The 16,045-nt window shown below is 41.5% G+C and overlaps 1 protein-coding gene across 5 annotated transcripts in view; it reads right to left on the reverse strand.

Annotated features, from left to right (window-relative positions):
- HNF4G (hepatocyte nuclear factor 4 gamma) overlaps positions 1-16,045 on the reverse strand; it is a 543,810-nt gene that overhangs the window by 106,152 nt on the left and 421,613 nt on the right. For all 5 annotated transcript variants that reach the window (XR_013610522.1, XR_013610521.1, XM_078687129.1 and 2 more), the window contains one exon: positions 15,010-15,116. Coding sequence is in view for 3 of the 5 variants with exons in the window: in XM_078687129.1 (XP_078543255.1) it covers positions 15,010-15,116 (107 nt within the window). In the remaining 2 variants the exon portion in view is untranslated. The remainder of the gene's footprint in view (positions 1-15,009; positions 15,117-16,045) is intronic.

Genomic DNA, 16,045 nt, shown 5'->3' on the forward strand with positions numbered 1-16,045 from the left:
ATGCCCCTGTCAATGGCAGAACATATAGCCATCATCAAAACAATATTGCTCCCTCGATTTCTATATTAGTTTATGAACATACCCAATCGCTTCTTTGACACCATGTGACACTTCCTGACTCACCTCATTTGGGCAGGGTGCAGACCCCGGATAAAATGTGCCACCTTGATACTCCCCCATGAGCATGGAGTGTTCGGTCTGCCAGACTTCCAGTTATATTACCTTGCAGCACAATGTCAATTTGCATATCACTGTGATATTCGTAGTATAGTGTATTTTGGGTTTAGAGTAGTGTCGGGGGTCGTGAAGGGTAGTGTTTAGGAGTAGGGACAGGACAGGGGGTAGGGGCACGGACGTGCTGAGTGTAGTGTTTTAGGTTTTAAGGTAGTGTAGTTGTGTTTGTGTAGTTTAGAGTAGTGCATTTGGGTTTAGGGTAGTGTCGATGTCGTGAAGGGCGTTGTCCTAGAGGGAGGGACGTGCAGGGGGTAGTTTTTTTAGGTTTTAGGGTATTGTAGTTGTGTTTGTGTAGTGTATTTGGGTTTAGGGTAGTGTTGGGGTCGTGAAGGGCGTTGTCCTAGAGGGAGGGACGTGCAGGGGTAATTTTTTTAGGTTTTAGGGTATTGTAGTTGTGTTTGTGTAGTGTATTTGGGTTTAGGGTAGTGTCTGGGGTCGTGAAGGGTAGTGTTTGGGAGTAGGGACTTGACTGGCGGTAGGGGCACGGACGTGCTAAGTAGTGTTTTAGGTTTTAAGGTAGTGTAGTTGTGTTTGTGTAGTGTAGAGTAGTGTATTTGGGTTTAGTGTAGTGTCAGAGGGGTGTGAAGGGTAGTGTTTCAATGTAGGGAACGGACTGGTGGCAGTGTTTTGGGGGTTAGGGTAGTGTTGTGGTGTTAGTGTAGTGTAGGGTAGTGTTTTAGGGTAGTGTCGGTGTCGTGCAGGGTAGTGTTTGGGTGTAGGGACTGGACTGGGGGTCGGGGAGGGTTGTGCAGGGGGTAATGTTTTAGGGTTTAGGGTAGTGTTGTTGTGTAGTGTAGTGTAGGGTAGTGTTTTAAGGTTTAGGGTAGTGTTTGGGGGTCGTGCAGGGTAGTGATTGAGTGTAGGGAGCGGGCTGGGGAAGGGGGAGGGTCGTGCAGGGGTTAGTGATTTAGGGTTTAGGGTAGTGTTGTTGTGTTTGTCTTGTGTAGTGTAGTGTAGTGTTTGGGGTTTGGGTAGTGTTTTAGAGTTTGATATGTGTAGGGTAGTGTATTTGTATTTAGTGTACTTTTGGGGTAAATATCTGTTTTCATTATTAGGCAAGTTTTTAGTTTGCATACATTTACACTTGCAATGTAAAGGTATGCAAACTGAAAACTTCCGTACTAAGGGTAATTGCTAAGTAAAAACTTCGTAGTAAAATGCTGTGAAGTAATGCTATGCGAAATAACGAGTCGTATTCGACTGCTGCCCAACCCAAACATCGATGGGAACCACCACATTGTGTATAAAGATATGCAGCATGACTTGTGATACATGCCTGGATACTGATATGCTGTCAGTATTTGATTTCTGTATGCTTACTGTAGAGATGTCTTTGCTGTTTGATGTTATGCCTATGAAAAGGACAAATGAAGTTTTAAAATGCAAAAAAATAAAGATTAAATGGACCGCTGATGTCATTCACCTAGATCCACCATCTCAATTTCATCCCCTGGCACATGTCATGCCTGAAGATATAACAGCATTTCAAGGCTGGTGCTAAGGCACCTTGACTCCCTTAGCAACCAGAGTAGATATATTACAACTTTTCGAATTCTGATTGTGACTCTACAATGGCTATAGAACAACCACAGCGTTGTAAATATGGCGGCTCATGATATGGCCAGTAGTATAGATGAACAAAATATTTCCAACTATTGCTTGGAAATAAACCAACAATCAAATGTTATTGACAATTACTTCAGATTACTCCTTGATCCTTCATAGATATGTACGTACACTACCAGAGGGACTGATTAAGCAGGACAGCAAGGCTTTCTCATCAAAATGAGCATGCGTTTTTAGACAGGAAACCCTCCAGAATTCCTACAATTGTATCCATATCTAACAGCAAAAAATGCTCACATCATCCTCCAGGGAGCTACATTGTGTTGGGCGGAGCTCCAGATTAGAACTGTGTTGCCAATTCATTGATTTCTTTATACAACCACTGTCACATGCATGAAAGCATGGACCTCATCAACCACATGGAGACTATTCCATCTGATAGCATAACATAAACACTGGTTGCAGTGTATATGCAGGCTCTGTACACTAAAGAACCTGTGAATGCAGCTCTCAGAATTGTAAGGGACAGCCTTACCTATTCAGGTCGCCACAGATTTCCTAACAATGCTGCCTGAAACTCCATTTACTAAGTAATTTTTCAAACTCCAGGCTGATATCTTATTTCAAATCAAAAGCAATGGTTGCTGGATTAGGTCCGTAATTGGCTAATCTCCTCATGAATCACTTTGAGTTTAGGAATGCCAATATTAATCTTTAGCTGAGAAGGCTCCTCTCTTTGGGGAAGATACCTAGATAATGTCTTTTGTGACCTGAACAGATGATAATGGATCATTGATGTTTTTTTTTTGAATGGCTCAATATGTGTTCCAATGATATTCAGTTTACCATACACACAGTTCAGAGCAAATTACATTTTGGATACCCTCAAGGGTAATAGTGCGCTTTACAAATACATATAAAGTTACATAAAATAACATTTGACTATCAGGGTTCAGCAGGGCATATTATTCACTACCCTTTTCCGTAAACCTATTGAACGTAAAATACTTCTTCAGGACACGAACTATCATTCCCGTACCCTCAGTGACAATTAACATTATGGACAGCATTTCAGTTTATGCATAAACTGTATACCCAAGAATTATTATTTCCAGGAATCTGTGTTCTTTTCACTAGTCATTGCGAGAGAGATTAAGCAAAATAAAAAGGAGAATGTTTTTCCGCATGAATGTTTACTGCCTCCTAAATAAAAGAAAACCACTTCTGATTGCTTGTCATTTGTAAGTATGCACAATCCAGTGAGGAATCGGATTACAAAGTTTATACAAAAACAATCGCACCTATTGAATAGTGTGCTTCAGTACCGTCAGGGGTCACTATCTGGGTCAAAGAAAGTTCACATATTTAGAACACAGTATTTACATCAGCGATGCCTGTGGTCCCTACTTCACCTGTGAGATCAAAATGGGGATTGTCGGAAATTTCAAATGTTGGAAACGTAATGTGCAGTACTAATAGTAGTGTGCTGTACTGCTGTATTACCACATTCGCTGTGGAGCCAAAGTTATTAGATTATGACTGTACCAAAATACCTTTGAAATCTCCTATTAAATGCAACCCAAAAATGTGATTTACATACTGGGGTGTCCTTGAAACAAACTGTACTTTGGGCAAGTGGCACAAAAGGTCTAAGTATGGATTCTACAACGCTAGCTCAGAAAAAAATGCCATACATCTGGCACACTTTGGTACAGTACTATGAGGAACAAGAACATTGCCTTGATGACTTGCGTTGGGAGGACAATGATTAAGTTACATCGAATCGACACGGAGATGACCAGTCATCCACTTTATTTTTTCAGGAGTGCAAATGGATTAACAGTGCCTATTCTGTACAACTGAGAATAAACATATGGAACAAAGGCCTTTGAGATCTAATCTTATGCCATGTAGAATGGCCACGGCATGTTTGTGTGTCTAATTGGCATTCCAGACATTAAAAAATGAGTTTCTGTATATAATTTTGTATGTCTACTACTGTTTGAGATCATGATGCATACTTGCACATATGTAACAAGACATTCTTATACTTTTCTCTATCTCAGGTGTCTCCAACAAGTGAATTGTGAGCTACCAGTAGCTGACAGACACCTTCAGAGCAGCTTATAGCGTTGAGTTCATTTTCAAGTAAGCACAGGGTCACTTTTTTCTTTTAAAGTTTTGGGAAGGCTGTGTTTATTTTACATTATTATCATCTGGCTGAAAATAACAGGGCCTGATAATGAGCAGTGCTCAGTCAGATTTATGAGCCAAGTTGGGGCACAGAGGTGAATAACTGAAATACTAGGGTATTAAACTCTTTTTTAAATGTTCTTGTCAACTCCATGTTGGAGCATGAGAACACAATTATGTTTCTGAATGCTTTTATATGGGAGAAAATTAAAAGGAAGAGTTGCCTTAATGATTAAGTTAACTCTTCGAGACCACAAATGGGCCCCTTCACTCTGTCACCTGTGATGACCGGCGATGCTCAGCTCCGGTGAACCTGACTCTTTGTGCTACAATGCCTGCCAGCAATGACCGCTAATGCGAGATATGCCCTCACGATACAGCAACAGCAGCCAGCGGTGAATGCCAAAATGAAGCTCAAGCAACGACGTGTAACCACTCTTCGTACAACAGTAATGCCCATCTCTCTGCTCCTCACTGCCTTGTCCATCTCAAGCTTGACTCTTCGCTCCGGACTTTGAGAAGGTAACACTAGTCTGGTCCCTGTACTCGGCCCATGCCCTATCGCGTTTTGCCTGAACTTCTGAATGTTCCTGGTCTTACATGACCAGATGACTGCGAGTGATGCTTTGTTGTTTTGCTATAATTACCTAAAACTTTGAAGTTGCAAATCTGCGGACTTACTGATTGGATTTTGGCTTTTTGGTATTGTATTATTTATTAAATTGTACTCTATTTTTCTAAATTGGTTCGGGATTTGTGGTTCATGTGTTGTGTTTTGACGTGATTACTTGTTGTGTGCTTTACAATTGCCTCTATGTTAAATGTGACTGCTTTTTGCCAAAATTAATTTAATCTAAGAAAGGATGGTGAGACACTGAAGAGACTGTATTGGACACCACAGAGAAGGAAGTGGGGTTCCCATGGAGAAGAGAGGTAATTTGATGCCTCCAGGCTTAGTGGCCTGCGCTGGGATTCTTTCAACCCACAACTCCCCAAATAACAAAAAAACAAAACCAGTGCTATCAGATAACAACTCTAGGAATATGGTGACAAATGAAAAAGGCCACTTGTTTTTAGCAGTATGTAACAATCCAGTGAGGCAGGAGCAGTGGTCATTGGTGCCTTGGTTATGTGAAGCAAGAAACTTCAGCCAAATATGTGCTGTCTACTAACAGTGTGAAATACAATAAACAAAACACAATGAATAGTCTGAGGGCTTGACTACAAATATGGCAGATGACATTCTCCATCATAAACGTGACTGACTTTCCGTGTGCCATATTACAAGTTCCATAGGATATCATGGGATTGTAATTTGGCATTTGTGAGGTGTAACCCTGTCTGCCAAGATCATAATCAGGCCCTAAGTCTCTTTACCACTGAGATGCATGGTCTCATCAATCCCTGGAGGATGAAAAGAGAGTATACTCTGGCTGGTACAAAGAGATCCATGCAGAAATGCCCGTTGGCTTTGCCTTCCTTGTCTGCCCATCAGAAGGTGTACCCTATATGTAAACTCCGTACACCATGTTCTAGGTAACCAAGCTACCAATTTCATTAAAATGAATTATGTAATTCCCTGTTGATGTCTTCTATGTGACCGTAGTACCATTTGTAAGGCCCTCTGATGTCCCGTGGGATGATTTATGTGCTGTGCAAAATTTAAGAATAAAACATATTTAAACTTATCTCGGATATGTGAAATGCAAATTGATGGCTTTATCAGAACAATAGCAAGCAATGGCAAACCATTCTAATAGGTATTCCAAAATCTGAACTAGCAGCTTTCACTGCAATCCTGGATTCAGCTGTAAGATGAGTTCTAGAACAAACAAATCTGAACATGCCCCCTTACCAGGCAAACTATGCTGGCTTCCACTAGAAGCCAGAATAAAATATAAAATGGCATGCATCATATTTCAAACCCTCCTCTCGCTACAAGTAGGATATTTGCATTGTTCATTAAAAATACTTTGAGGCAAAAACATTTAAGAAATATAGCATTATAAAACAGAAAAAAATATTTTACTTCAAGGTGGCTTCTAGTCAATATTTTTATGGGATAAGTCCCCCTCTATGGAACACTCTTCTAGAACATATGATGCACTGAAGACCTACTTTACTTTTGAAAAAAACTGAAAACTCATCTCCTTAAACTTTATCTACACATGTACCTTCATTAGAGCCCTTACTTCAAGAACCTCCTCTAATGCTGTTCTGTCTCCTCTGTTCCTACCTATACTGACCTCCTTCCTAACTTTATTTCCACATTGTCTCCTCTCCTTCGCTTGAGCCTTCCTCTTTTTACCCTCCTGCACTAAAACCTCTCCACTCTTTGCACTTCTTCTCCATTTATTCTCCATGTATTCACCATGCCCCACAATCCCTTAGCCCTTATTTTCCATTTGATATGGCTTTCTGAATCTAATGATTTGTAGGTTTTTGAGTCTACTCATATGAAGGTTTTGATTTATTTTAACCTTATGTTATTGATTGTTTGTAAAGAGATTTCTGTGTCTGCAGATGTTTTTACTATGAAGCTTGCTAACATCTAGATGTCGGTGGAGCTGTGCAATGAAAGAATGTAAACAAATATTAACTTAATAACATAAATCAAGATCTTCCTCCTTCTGAGTTTTCATTACAGGGTCCTGGTAATTTAGGCATGTGCTATTGACTGACTAGACTATGTGAATGGATATATGCTGGCTGTCCTGACTATACATTTGAAATGCTTCAGCGGTTCACTAAACCACAGAATCCCAGGTATTTGGCCTGGAGGATATTGAAGTATGTTGATAAATGTTAGAAATGTGGTTTCTGAGTGACTAGAGTATGCACCTAAGCCTGGCAGAACCCACCACTCTAGTCAGGGTAAGGCAGTAATACACCCAAGATAACCCCTGCCCCCTTGGTAGATTGGCAGAGCAGTCAGGCTTATCCCAGAGGCAATGTGTAAAGCATTTGCGAAACACACACACCAGTGACAAACTAGGCACACCCCAAAGAGAGACTCCAAATAAGGGCATACAAAAATATCCATTGTATTATTTTTACATAAAACACATTAGATCACAATCACATAAATCACTTTGCCACTAGGCAATGGTCACACTAAGGTATAGATCACAAATCACTTTGCCAACCGGGCAAATGTCATCATTAATATCACAGGGAGGGCAGTAACATAAAGACATTTATATATTGTCCATGTCATAAGAACATATTAAGCCTAACATCACAGTTGGTGCAATAAACCAAATACTCATAGGTTACAAACTTCATGAAAATTACATTGTAGGATAGGCCAAATACATTAGACCACCATTACTTTATGTACCATGCACTTTATGCGATGGATACTTGTCATCCTATCATTGCCAGGTGTAAAACAACATACTCAAGATATTAGGGCATAGAACCATAGTAGTTAGATCATGCATTAATCACTGAGCCTTGCTGCACAGATTTGCCCAAAATACCGCTATACAGGACTCCCCAGCTACCCCTGCACATGAGTCCAAATGTCACCACAGGCGTAAAGGTTGCAGCTTCCCTGCACTCCTACAACCATTTGTATGGGGATTTGGTGGGTGCTTAGAAAACACTCCTTAGTATTTTTATCAGGCCCCTCAAGCAGGGAAGGAAATTGCGGCCACAAGGCACACCCTCCTACGCAGACGTAGTGAAAGGCAGGTGCCCTCAAACGCGAGGTGCAGCTGCTGCCAGCTCAGGAGATGCAGTAACTTTCCCAGGGGTATTGGGAACCTCCATCAAGGCCTTCTCCATAAGGTCATCAGAAATAAAATGCCCCCACAGGTGCGAAAAGGGACCGCAGCCCGCAGACACGTGCTCAGCCGCTGACACAAATGAGTTGGGGGGCCAGCCACACCACTCAGGTTGAGTGGGCTAGCTGTGCCCCTTGTAGGCCCAAACTCACCAGGACCCCTCTTACAACCTCACTGGGACAGCTATTGGTCCCACCCTGGTCTCCTAAGCGAGAACCACTGCCGAAGGGTGCTCTTCTCGCACCCTACCGAGGTGGGAGGCGGTTGATTGGAGCCGCATGGCTCCGGTTTCTTTGGGTGTGGCTGGTTGGAGCCCGGACAGCTCCTGCTTCCTCCAGCAGTTGGGCTGGTTGGAGCCCGCAAGGCTCCAGCTTCCTCCGCAGTTAGGCCCCCACCTCCCTCTGGCGTTTGCATTGCCCCAGCAATGTAGAGGAACTCCCGGACCGGATTCCTCACTGTCTGGGGGCCGCAATACTATGAAGCCTGGGGACACCTAGCAGAGCCCTGGCTTCAGATTAAAAAAAATACAGGAATGACGGTTCAACAGGGAGAGGGAGGGGGAGAGGGAGATGCTGCCTTCACCTCAGCTCTGCCCTACTGTTGCTCTAAGAGAAACAAAAGTACGCCTACGAGGAAGGTGCAACACTGCACAGGCTGCAGGGCAAACAAAAGCGCTCCGCATGCGCTTTCCCTTGAGATCGGAAGGGGCAGGACACAGCGCTTGCCATGCTCTATTTGCCCAATTTAGGACAGTCCAGTCCTTTCTTCTGCTCTGGACAGGAGCAACAGTTTCTCCAGCCCTCCTCCCGGGCAGGTTACTTGGTTTGAAGTCTTTGATTTCGCTGAGACGTCCAACAGGAGGCCAGCACACACAAGTCCTTGGAGATTCCCTTCACAAGCAGGATACCACAGCAGGGCAAAAAGAGTCAGTTCTTTTCCTCCACCACAGACAGAAGAAGTAACTGCAGTCCAACCCACACCTCACCCAGGAAAGGCAGCACTCCTCACACAGTCCTTCTGCTCTTCTTCTTGGCAGGGTCCACTTGTTTCTTTAAGTAATCTAAAGTCCCGGGATTTTAGGTCTAGTACATATACCCCATTTTGTCATTGTTCTCTTTCTGACAAGGGTCTCTGCACCCATTCAAAATTAGTCCTGCCCTCCCTGGTGCAGCATGACAACACGGGGCTGAAAAAGCATTGTGAAAAGGAGACACATCCTATTCAGGTGCAAGCAAAACTCCTTCCACAATTCTAAATGCAGACTAGGTCTAGTCAGTCCAGCTATGAGTCGCCCAGGCAAGGCTGGCCACACCTCAACCCCCCTGTGACTGTGTGGAGTGAATGCACATCCCCAGCTCCTGTCAATCCAACACCAGACGCTGAATACACAAACAGTCAGAGGCACACAGAATGGTAGAGTAAGAAAACGCCCTCTTTTTAAAGGGGCATTTTTAAACACACAATTTAAAAAATACCTTTATCAAACGGTGCATTAAAAATTCTGAGTTCAGAGAGCCTAAACTCTATTTTTCTATCTTCTCCCTATTGAAAAAGGTAAAAAGGTTACAGTGCAGCCCCAATGATAAGCCTATGGGACAGACAGCCTTTCAACAGTTAAAAACGAAATACACAGTATTTCACTATCAGGACCTCACACACACTAGTACAGGTCTTACCTTTCACATACTCTATACCCTGCCCATGGAGGTACCTGGGGCCTAACTTAGGGGTACATTACATGTCAGGAAAGACAAGGTTTGGGCCTAGCAAGTGGGTGCACTTGCCAATCCACATGGCAGTCTACAACTGCGCGCGGACACTGCAGTGGCAGGTCTGAGGTACATATACTGGGCGATTCATGTGGGTGGCACAATCAGTGCTGCAAGCCCTCTAGTAGCATTTGATTTACAGGCCCTGGCACACACCGTGCACTTTACTAGGGACTTACCAGTAAATCAAATATGCCAATCATGGATAACTAATCATATCATAATTTATACAAAGAGCATATGCACGTTAGCTCCTATAGCCTACAAAAACATGGTCAGAATAGGAGGCAAAAGGCTAAATGTTTGGGGAGAACCCTGCGAAAAGGGACAATTCCAACAATGATCATTATGACAGGAACCGCTTAAACATCTGTGTGAGTGCAAACAGTAACTGGCCACTGCCACTTAGTCCATAGGCCCCATTGAGATTGCCTCAGGGACTGTGAAATGTTTTTTTAACATCTTTTTGTTAGGTGTACAGCAGTTCAGTCATACATAAATACACCTTGGCAGTCTTACACTTTTTCAATGATTATGGACATTGCATTCGCATGGTTGGCTATGTCCCCTGTCGGCAATTTGACACTTAACCATTCCAGGTGACAAAATATACTTCCCCTCTGAGGAGAGGGGACGCTATTGACATGATAGTGGGGACAGTACATGGACTTCCTCTATAGATATTCTATTTACCCCAAACCCTCTCCCAGTACGTGCCATTTTAGTAAAAATGTCTATCACTCCAATTGCCTTGTGTCGAAATGCTTTTTAATGTTTTTGAGTGTTTTCTACGGAACTGTGAAATGATTTAACTGACTATAAAGGCGGTGTGCTGGTTCACTGTGGATGGTTGAGTCACGTTTTGGCCTTTGAAAGAAAATTCTATCAGCACCAAGATGTATTTGTTAATAACAGGCGGGAAATAGTAATCTAGGTTGGTCAAACCATAACGGTTTTGTGATAAGTCAGTTTCTGGGGTGTTTGATAAATTTGCAGTACTGGAGGTGAAATGTTTAGAACCAGTAATTTGTTGGCTTGCTATTGTTTGCTAATGACGTAAGGTATGCCCTTTTAGTAGTCTCCCAGTAAACATAGTTAAACTTCTGCATTTGTTAGATACATAGGGAAATACGTTTTTCATCTACCCCAGAGGTTTAATATTCGAATAAATTAAACCTGTATTTTTTTTAGACATATGTACAAGGTTACACAAACTATTTAATTTATCCACTAGGTGCCAGTATGTTGTATGACCAATCTGGACTGTGAAGATTAAATTGGGCGTTGGTGCACCCTGAACATGCCGTAGTGTTGTGCATAACAGATAACCATGAGCAATGACTGTGATTGAAAAACCTTTTCTTCGTGTTTTTTCAAGGAACTCAGGAACAATAAGGAAATGGTATCTGTTGCCAAAATCAAGTACAACTTATTAAAAATGAGTCTTGTGCAGGATCACAATATTGCTCCCTTTTTCGTTTTGTTTGATTTAAACTTTTGACCATGATCACAAAAGGATTTTCTAGGGTGACAGGGCCCAAATTGATTGCTATTGTTAGTATCCCAATCACTGTTAGCTAAAAGAAAAATTTGTATGAAAACACACCTTTCCTCCTGTCTTGCTCTAATTCTTCGGTGGTGTGGTAATAACCCTGAATGATGAGGTCTCAGTTTTAACCTATTTGGCAAATTTGTTAACTTGTTTTGGAATATGGGATTTTCTTGGGCAGGGCACTATTGGGAAAAAGTTGCTTGTTTATGAGAAATTGTTAATTAATCTGTTTTATACAGAAAGTGGGTTGTAATTGTTTTTAATATAATAAATCTTGCTCATCGGGGTCTCTCATTTCCTCGACACTCAGTAATCCAGAGTATCAATCGCACATCAGAGTAGTATTGGTGGAGGATGTAAGAAACAATATAGGTACTGCTCCTATTTCGGTGGTATGGGACTGTATGAAAGCCTTCATCAGGGGGATCTACCCTTCAGTTTATTTTAGCTCAGAATCTGCGGGTAATCCAGGAGGCAGAACAGGATCACCTAGACTATGAAGATCTGGATCAGCAATATGCAAATGCGATTGTAGCCAGGGACCCACCGGAGCAGCCAGCATTCCTACGGCTCCTAGAAGTACTATTTAAGCTCAACAGAAGGTTAGCAGAGAAGGTTGCTGCTAACTACCACAAACATAAAATGCTGCAGTATGAATATGGGGAGAAGGTCGGTCAGCTGTTGGCTATTCAGATCTCTGATAGGAAGGCTAGATTCAGTATCAAAGGAGAGGGTGGTCTGCTCTATTCTTGACCATAGGATATAGTCGAACAGTTTTGAATATTCTACAATAAACTATATTGCAAGTCAGCCTCTTATAATAATCGCACTCATCTGGAATACCTACAAGAGAGCCACCTATCACGGCTTGACTCTGTAGAGTCTGCATCATTGCAAAGAGATATAGGGCTAGCCTATTTGGAGGAAGCAATTAAGACCCTACCTTATGGCAAGGCGGCAGGTGAGGATACTGTCCCGCTTGAGTTATATAAAAATCTTAGGGATACTCTGGCACCTGTTTTCATGGAATAATCACTTACTTCACTATTGGGGGTGATGCCCTCACCTCTTGGAGTGTTTCTAACATAAAGGTATTCCCCAAGAATGAAAAACCGCTTGAGGAAATAGACTTGTATCACCCAATATCTTTGATTAACTCTGACGGCAAATTTTTTAGAACGATTTTGGCCTTACGCCTGGCCCCACTTATCCACCAGGTAGTCTCTGACCAACAGCATGGGTTTGTTCCTGGTATAAATACCGCAGCCCATATTAATACAGCTATTGCAGCCCTTGACGTATCTGGTAAATTAAACAAACATATAGGGATGGTCATGCTTGACACCAAAAAGGTTTTTGACAGAGTAGCCTGGGAAGCACTTTGGCTTACTATGTCAACATTTGGTCTCCGTTCCCGGTTCATCTTCTTGGTACAGAAATTTTATAAAAACCCGGTAGCAACAGTCAAGCTGAACAGCATCTCATCAGTCCTCTATTTTGATGCTTTTATAAGGCATCTATTGCAGAATGCAGGGATCTCCAAAGTGTCTCTCAACGGCATGGAACTTATGTTGAGTGCGTACTCAGATGACATTGCTGTTTTTTCAGCCAATCCTGCTGCCGCTATACCCGGTATTAATCGAGAGGCCAAGCTTTTTGGTTCTTTTTCAGGTTATAAGTTAAACCTAGCTAAGACTCAGACAATCCTAAATTTTCACCCTGATATCCTGCCTATATCTCTAGAGGCTACAAAGATGGCTATATATCTAGGTGACTATCTTAGCAGCCAAGTAAAGGATGTTATCACCTTGAATTATGAACCGCTTCTTAAAACTGTTCCAGCTAAACTGTGTAGTTGGCATTGGCTTCCCGTCAGTATATTTGGAAGGTGTGTCATAATTAAAATTATTATACTGCTGAAATGTCCACATATATACTGCTCAATTCCTTTGTTGGTTCTACTGTCTTTCTTTAAACGCTTAGACAGCGCAATAGGCAGTTTTATTTGGGGGTATAGATGAGCTAGGAGGGCCCTCAGGTTCATCAAATTATCTTATAAACAAGGGGGCTTTAAGATCCCTGACTTTAAGCTCTATTTTTGTACTGCTTTTTCCGGCCGGACCCAGAGCTTGCTTAATAGGCTTGATGCTAGTCCATCTTCACTGTCCTACCAGCTAGCTTGCAGACCTTCCATCGGGTTCACAATATATAAGACCTCCGATCCTAATTACTACAAGTGTGTCAGATTCAAGGTAGTCAGAGATATCACTAGGATCTGGCAAGATATCTGTAAGGAATATTCTTTGCCCTCACTGCATCAGTACATGGTGTTATGGGGCAATCCAACGCTTCCCGATATATTTCAGGATCATGTCGGAAGAGTCTGGCAGCTTAAGGGCATTAACCGATTAGGAGAACTGTATGGTGGGCAGGGATTTCAATCTTTTTCTGCATTAAAAGATGAGTTTGGGGTACCGCATAGTTACCTTTCTCAAATTTCTACAAGTAAGAGACTATTTCCTATGGGGACAGAAGTTATCAGATATGCCATCCCTCTTGGAAATACTGTCAGATGTATATGCGAGCCCCGGCAGAACCACAGCTTATCAGAAATTTCTCGCAGTAGCTCGTGATGATAGCCTGCTGATTTCCGTAAAACTAGGTTGGCTTCTAATAATTGATATAACAGTAGAGGACATACAAGAGGCAATGGGCACATTAGATCGAGTAGTAGGCTCTGTTAATTTGAAATTACAACAGCACCAGACAATCTTCATGTTGTAATACACACCAGAGATTATTTCTAAGTGGGCAATATCCCAACCCTCAGTAACATCGCACTGCCCAAAATGTCAGCTCTTTGCTGCAGACTTAAGGCACATGTTTATTGACTGCCCAAGGCTAAATACATTTTGGAAGGATGTTTCCTCTATGCTTACACTACACCTCGGCTGTGACTTCCAGCTCACTGAAAATTAAATGTTTCTTGGGATTAAACACGAGGTAGCTAGTCGTGAGAGCTCATTAGCCACCATTTTCATTGCATGTGCCCGTTTATGTATCACAAGAGCCTGGATAAATACTATCAGCCCAAATGCCAATGAAGTCTAGGCTGTACTTAGACAGGTGTACGAGTCCGCCTCAGCTCTAGCCAAGGTCAGAGGTCCCCACTCCTGGTTAAAATTTAGAAAGATCTGGTAAGCCTCCAATGGGATTAATTTTGTATTGCCATTGTATCATGTGCACCTTGACGTTTCACCCGCAATCTAGCTGTTATTCTCTCCTTCTCCATCTCTTCTCCTTACTTTCTGATCAGTCTTTTTTATTCTTTTTCCTCTTTTTTTCCACTTGCTGTAATTGAGTAATTTGTTTTAACATAGAATCATAATCATGTGATTATTTCAAATATCTGTGTGGATCTTATTTTCTTTTGTTTCTTCAGCACTTTATACTTTTGTATTTTTGTCACACCAATGACTATGGGGAAATAAAATAAAAACAATAAAAAAATGTTTTTTATAATGATATAATAAATCTTGCAGTATATGATATGTGCATATTTTGGGGGTTTAAATATGTTTTTGCACCCCCGAAGAAGTTCATGTTTGAACGAAATGCTGTGTTTTGATTTTATATGAAAAATAATCAAGAGTTGGAAGGAGACAAAGAAAATATATGAGCTTTCAAATACAATTGGACTGCTATGAATTATTATTTTGCGTGCACCACTATGTCTTAAATGATTCAGTTTATACATTGTTCCCAAAACATAGCTTTTTAAGAAGCGGGGCATGAAAGGTAGGGAATATTACAATGACCAGATAAGAGATAGTAAATCGGTATTTTTCTGTATATTACATCATCAGTGCAACATAAAGAAGGCTGCTTGCAAAAAGGGATTCTCTACCTGGCGTGACAGACTCTCAGCTTGCGACAGGGTGTTAATGGAGGGTAGATCACTGCCCTCCAGGTTGCTTCTTCTGGTGCTGATACGATCCCTCTCGTTTTGTACAGCTAAAAAATAACAAAAGCGTTTAGACGGGAAAATACACAGCATTTGCACGTAATGCCACTATCAATAATGACAACAACCAACTCGAAGTATAGACACCATAAAGTAGCAAATGTAACAACCACTGAGCTAAAGCAACACTGCATTCGGCAATCAAAGCTGGCATGGTACAAACAGCACTGGTTGTATCTTCAGACTTGGTAAAGTTCATATTTAGTATAGAGGAACATGGACGAAAAATCATATCACGAAACCAAATAATATGGAACCTCGTTCAACATAACTATTAATGTTTTTTCGTTTGTTTAAGCACTCATTTATTGATCTATTTACAGTCTGATAGTACATTTCTTCAGTTCTAGCTATGGTTTTTAGTTTGAAGAAACTAAACTGGGTTTGGTAACTGACTACCTCTTAAACAAACAAATTGATAGAGGATTTTTCAGGAAAGGCCACAAAATATGTTTAACTGAGGAAAAAATCATGACTGAAAGAAGTTGTGTCCACTGTAATGACAGACGTACATATGCATGCACAATGAATTGAAGACCACACTATGTCCCCAAGAGTCCGCTTAGAAAAGAGTATTGCGATTAAGAAAAGCAGCCACATACCAAGCCACTCACGCCTTAAGATTTACCCATTCAAAGAATGTTCAAAACACAATGTTAGTGATTGGAATGTTGAGCATTCCAATGGAAACTTTGGGCAGCAGTGTCCTATAAAAGCTGGTATAGGCCCACTGCTCTCAACATTAAAATGCCCTAACAGACCTAAAAAAATCCTAAAATTGTTACTAGACCTGCAGTTCTAGTGACTTAAATAATCTACTCGACCTAATTATAATGCTCTAGACCCATAAACTGGTTTCAAATTATGTGATCCTAGGCAAGTATGCTGTGTATTCACTGAGATGTCATTTATCACGTAT

This window comes from Lissotriton helveticus, chromosome 4_1 (genome assembly GCF_964261635.1).
Source record: "Lissotriton helveticus chromosome 4_1, aLisHel1.1, whole genome shotgun sequence".
NCBI lineage: Eukaryota > Metazoa > Chordata > Amphibia > Caudata > Salamandridae > Lissotriton > Lissotriton helveticus.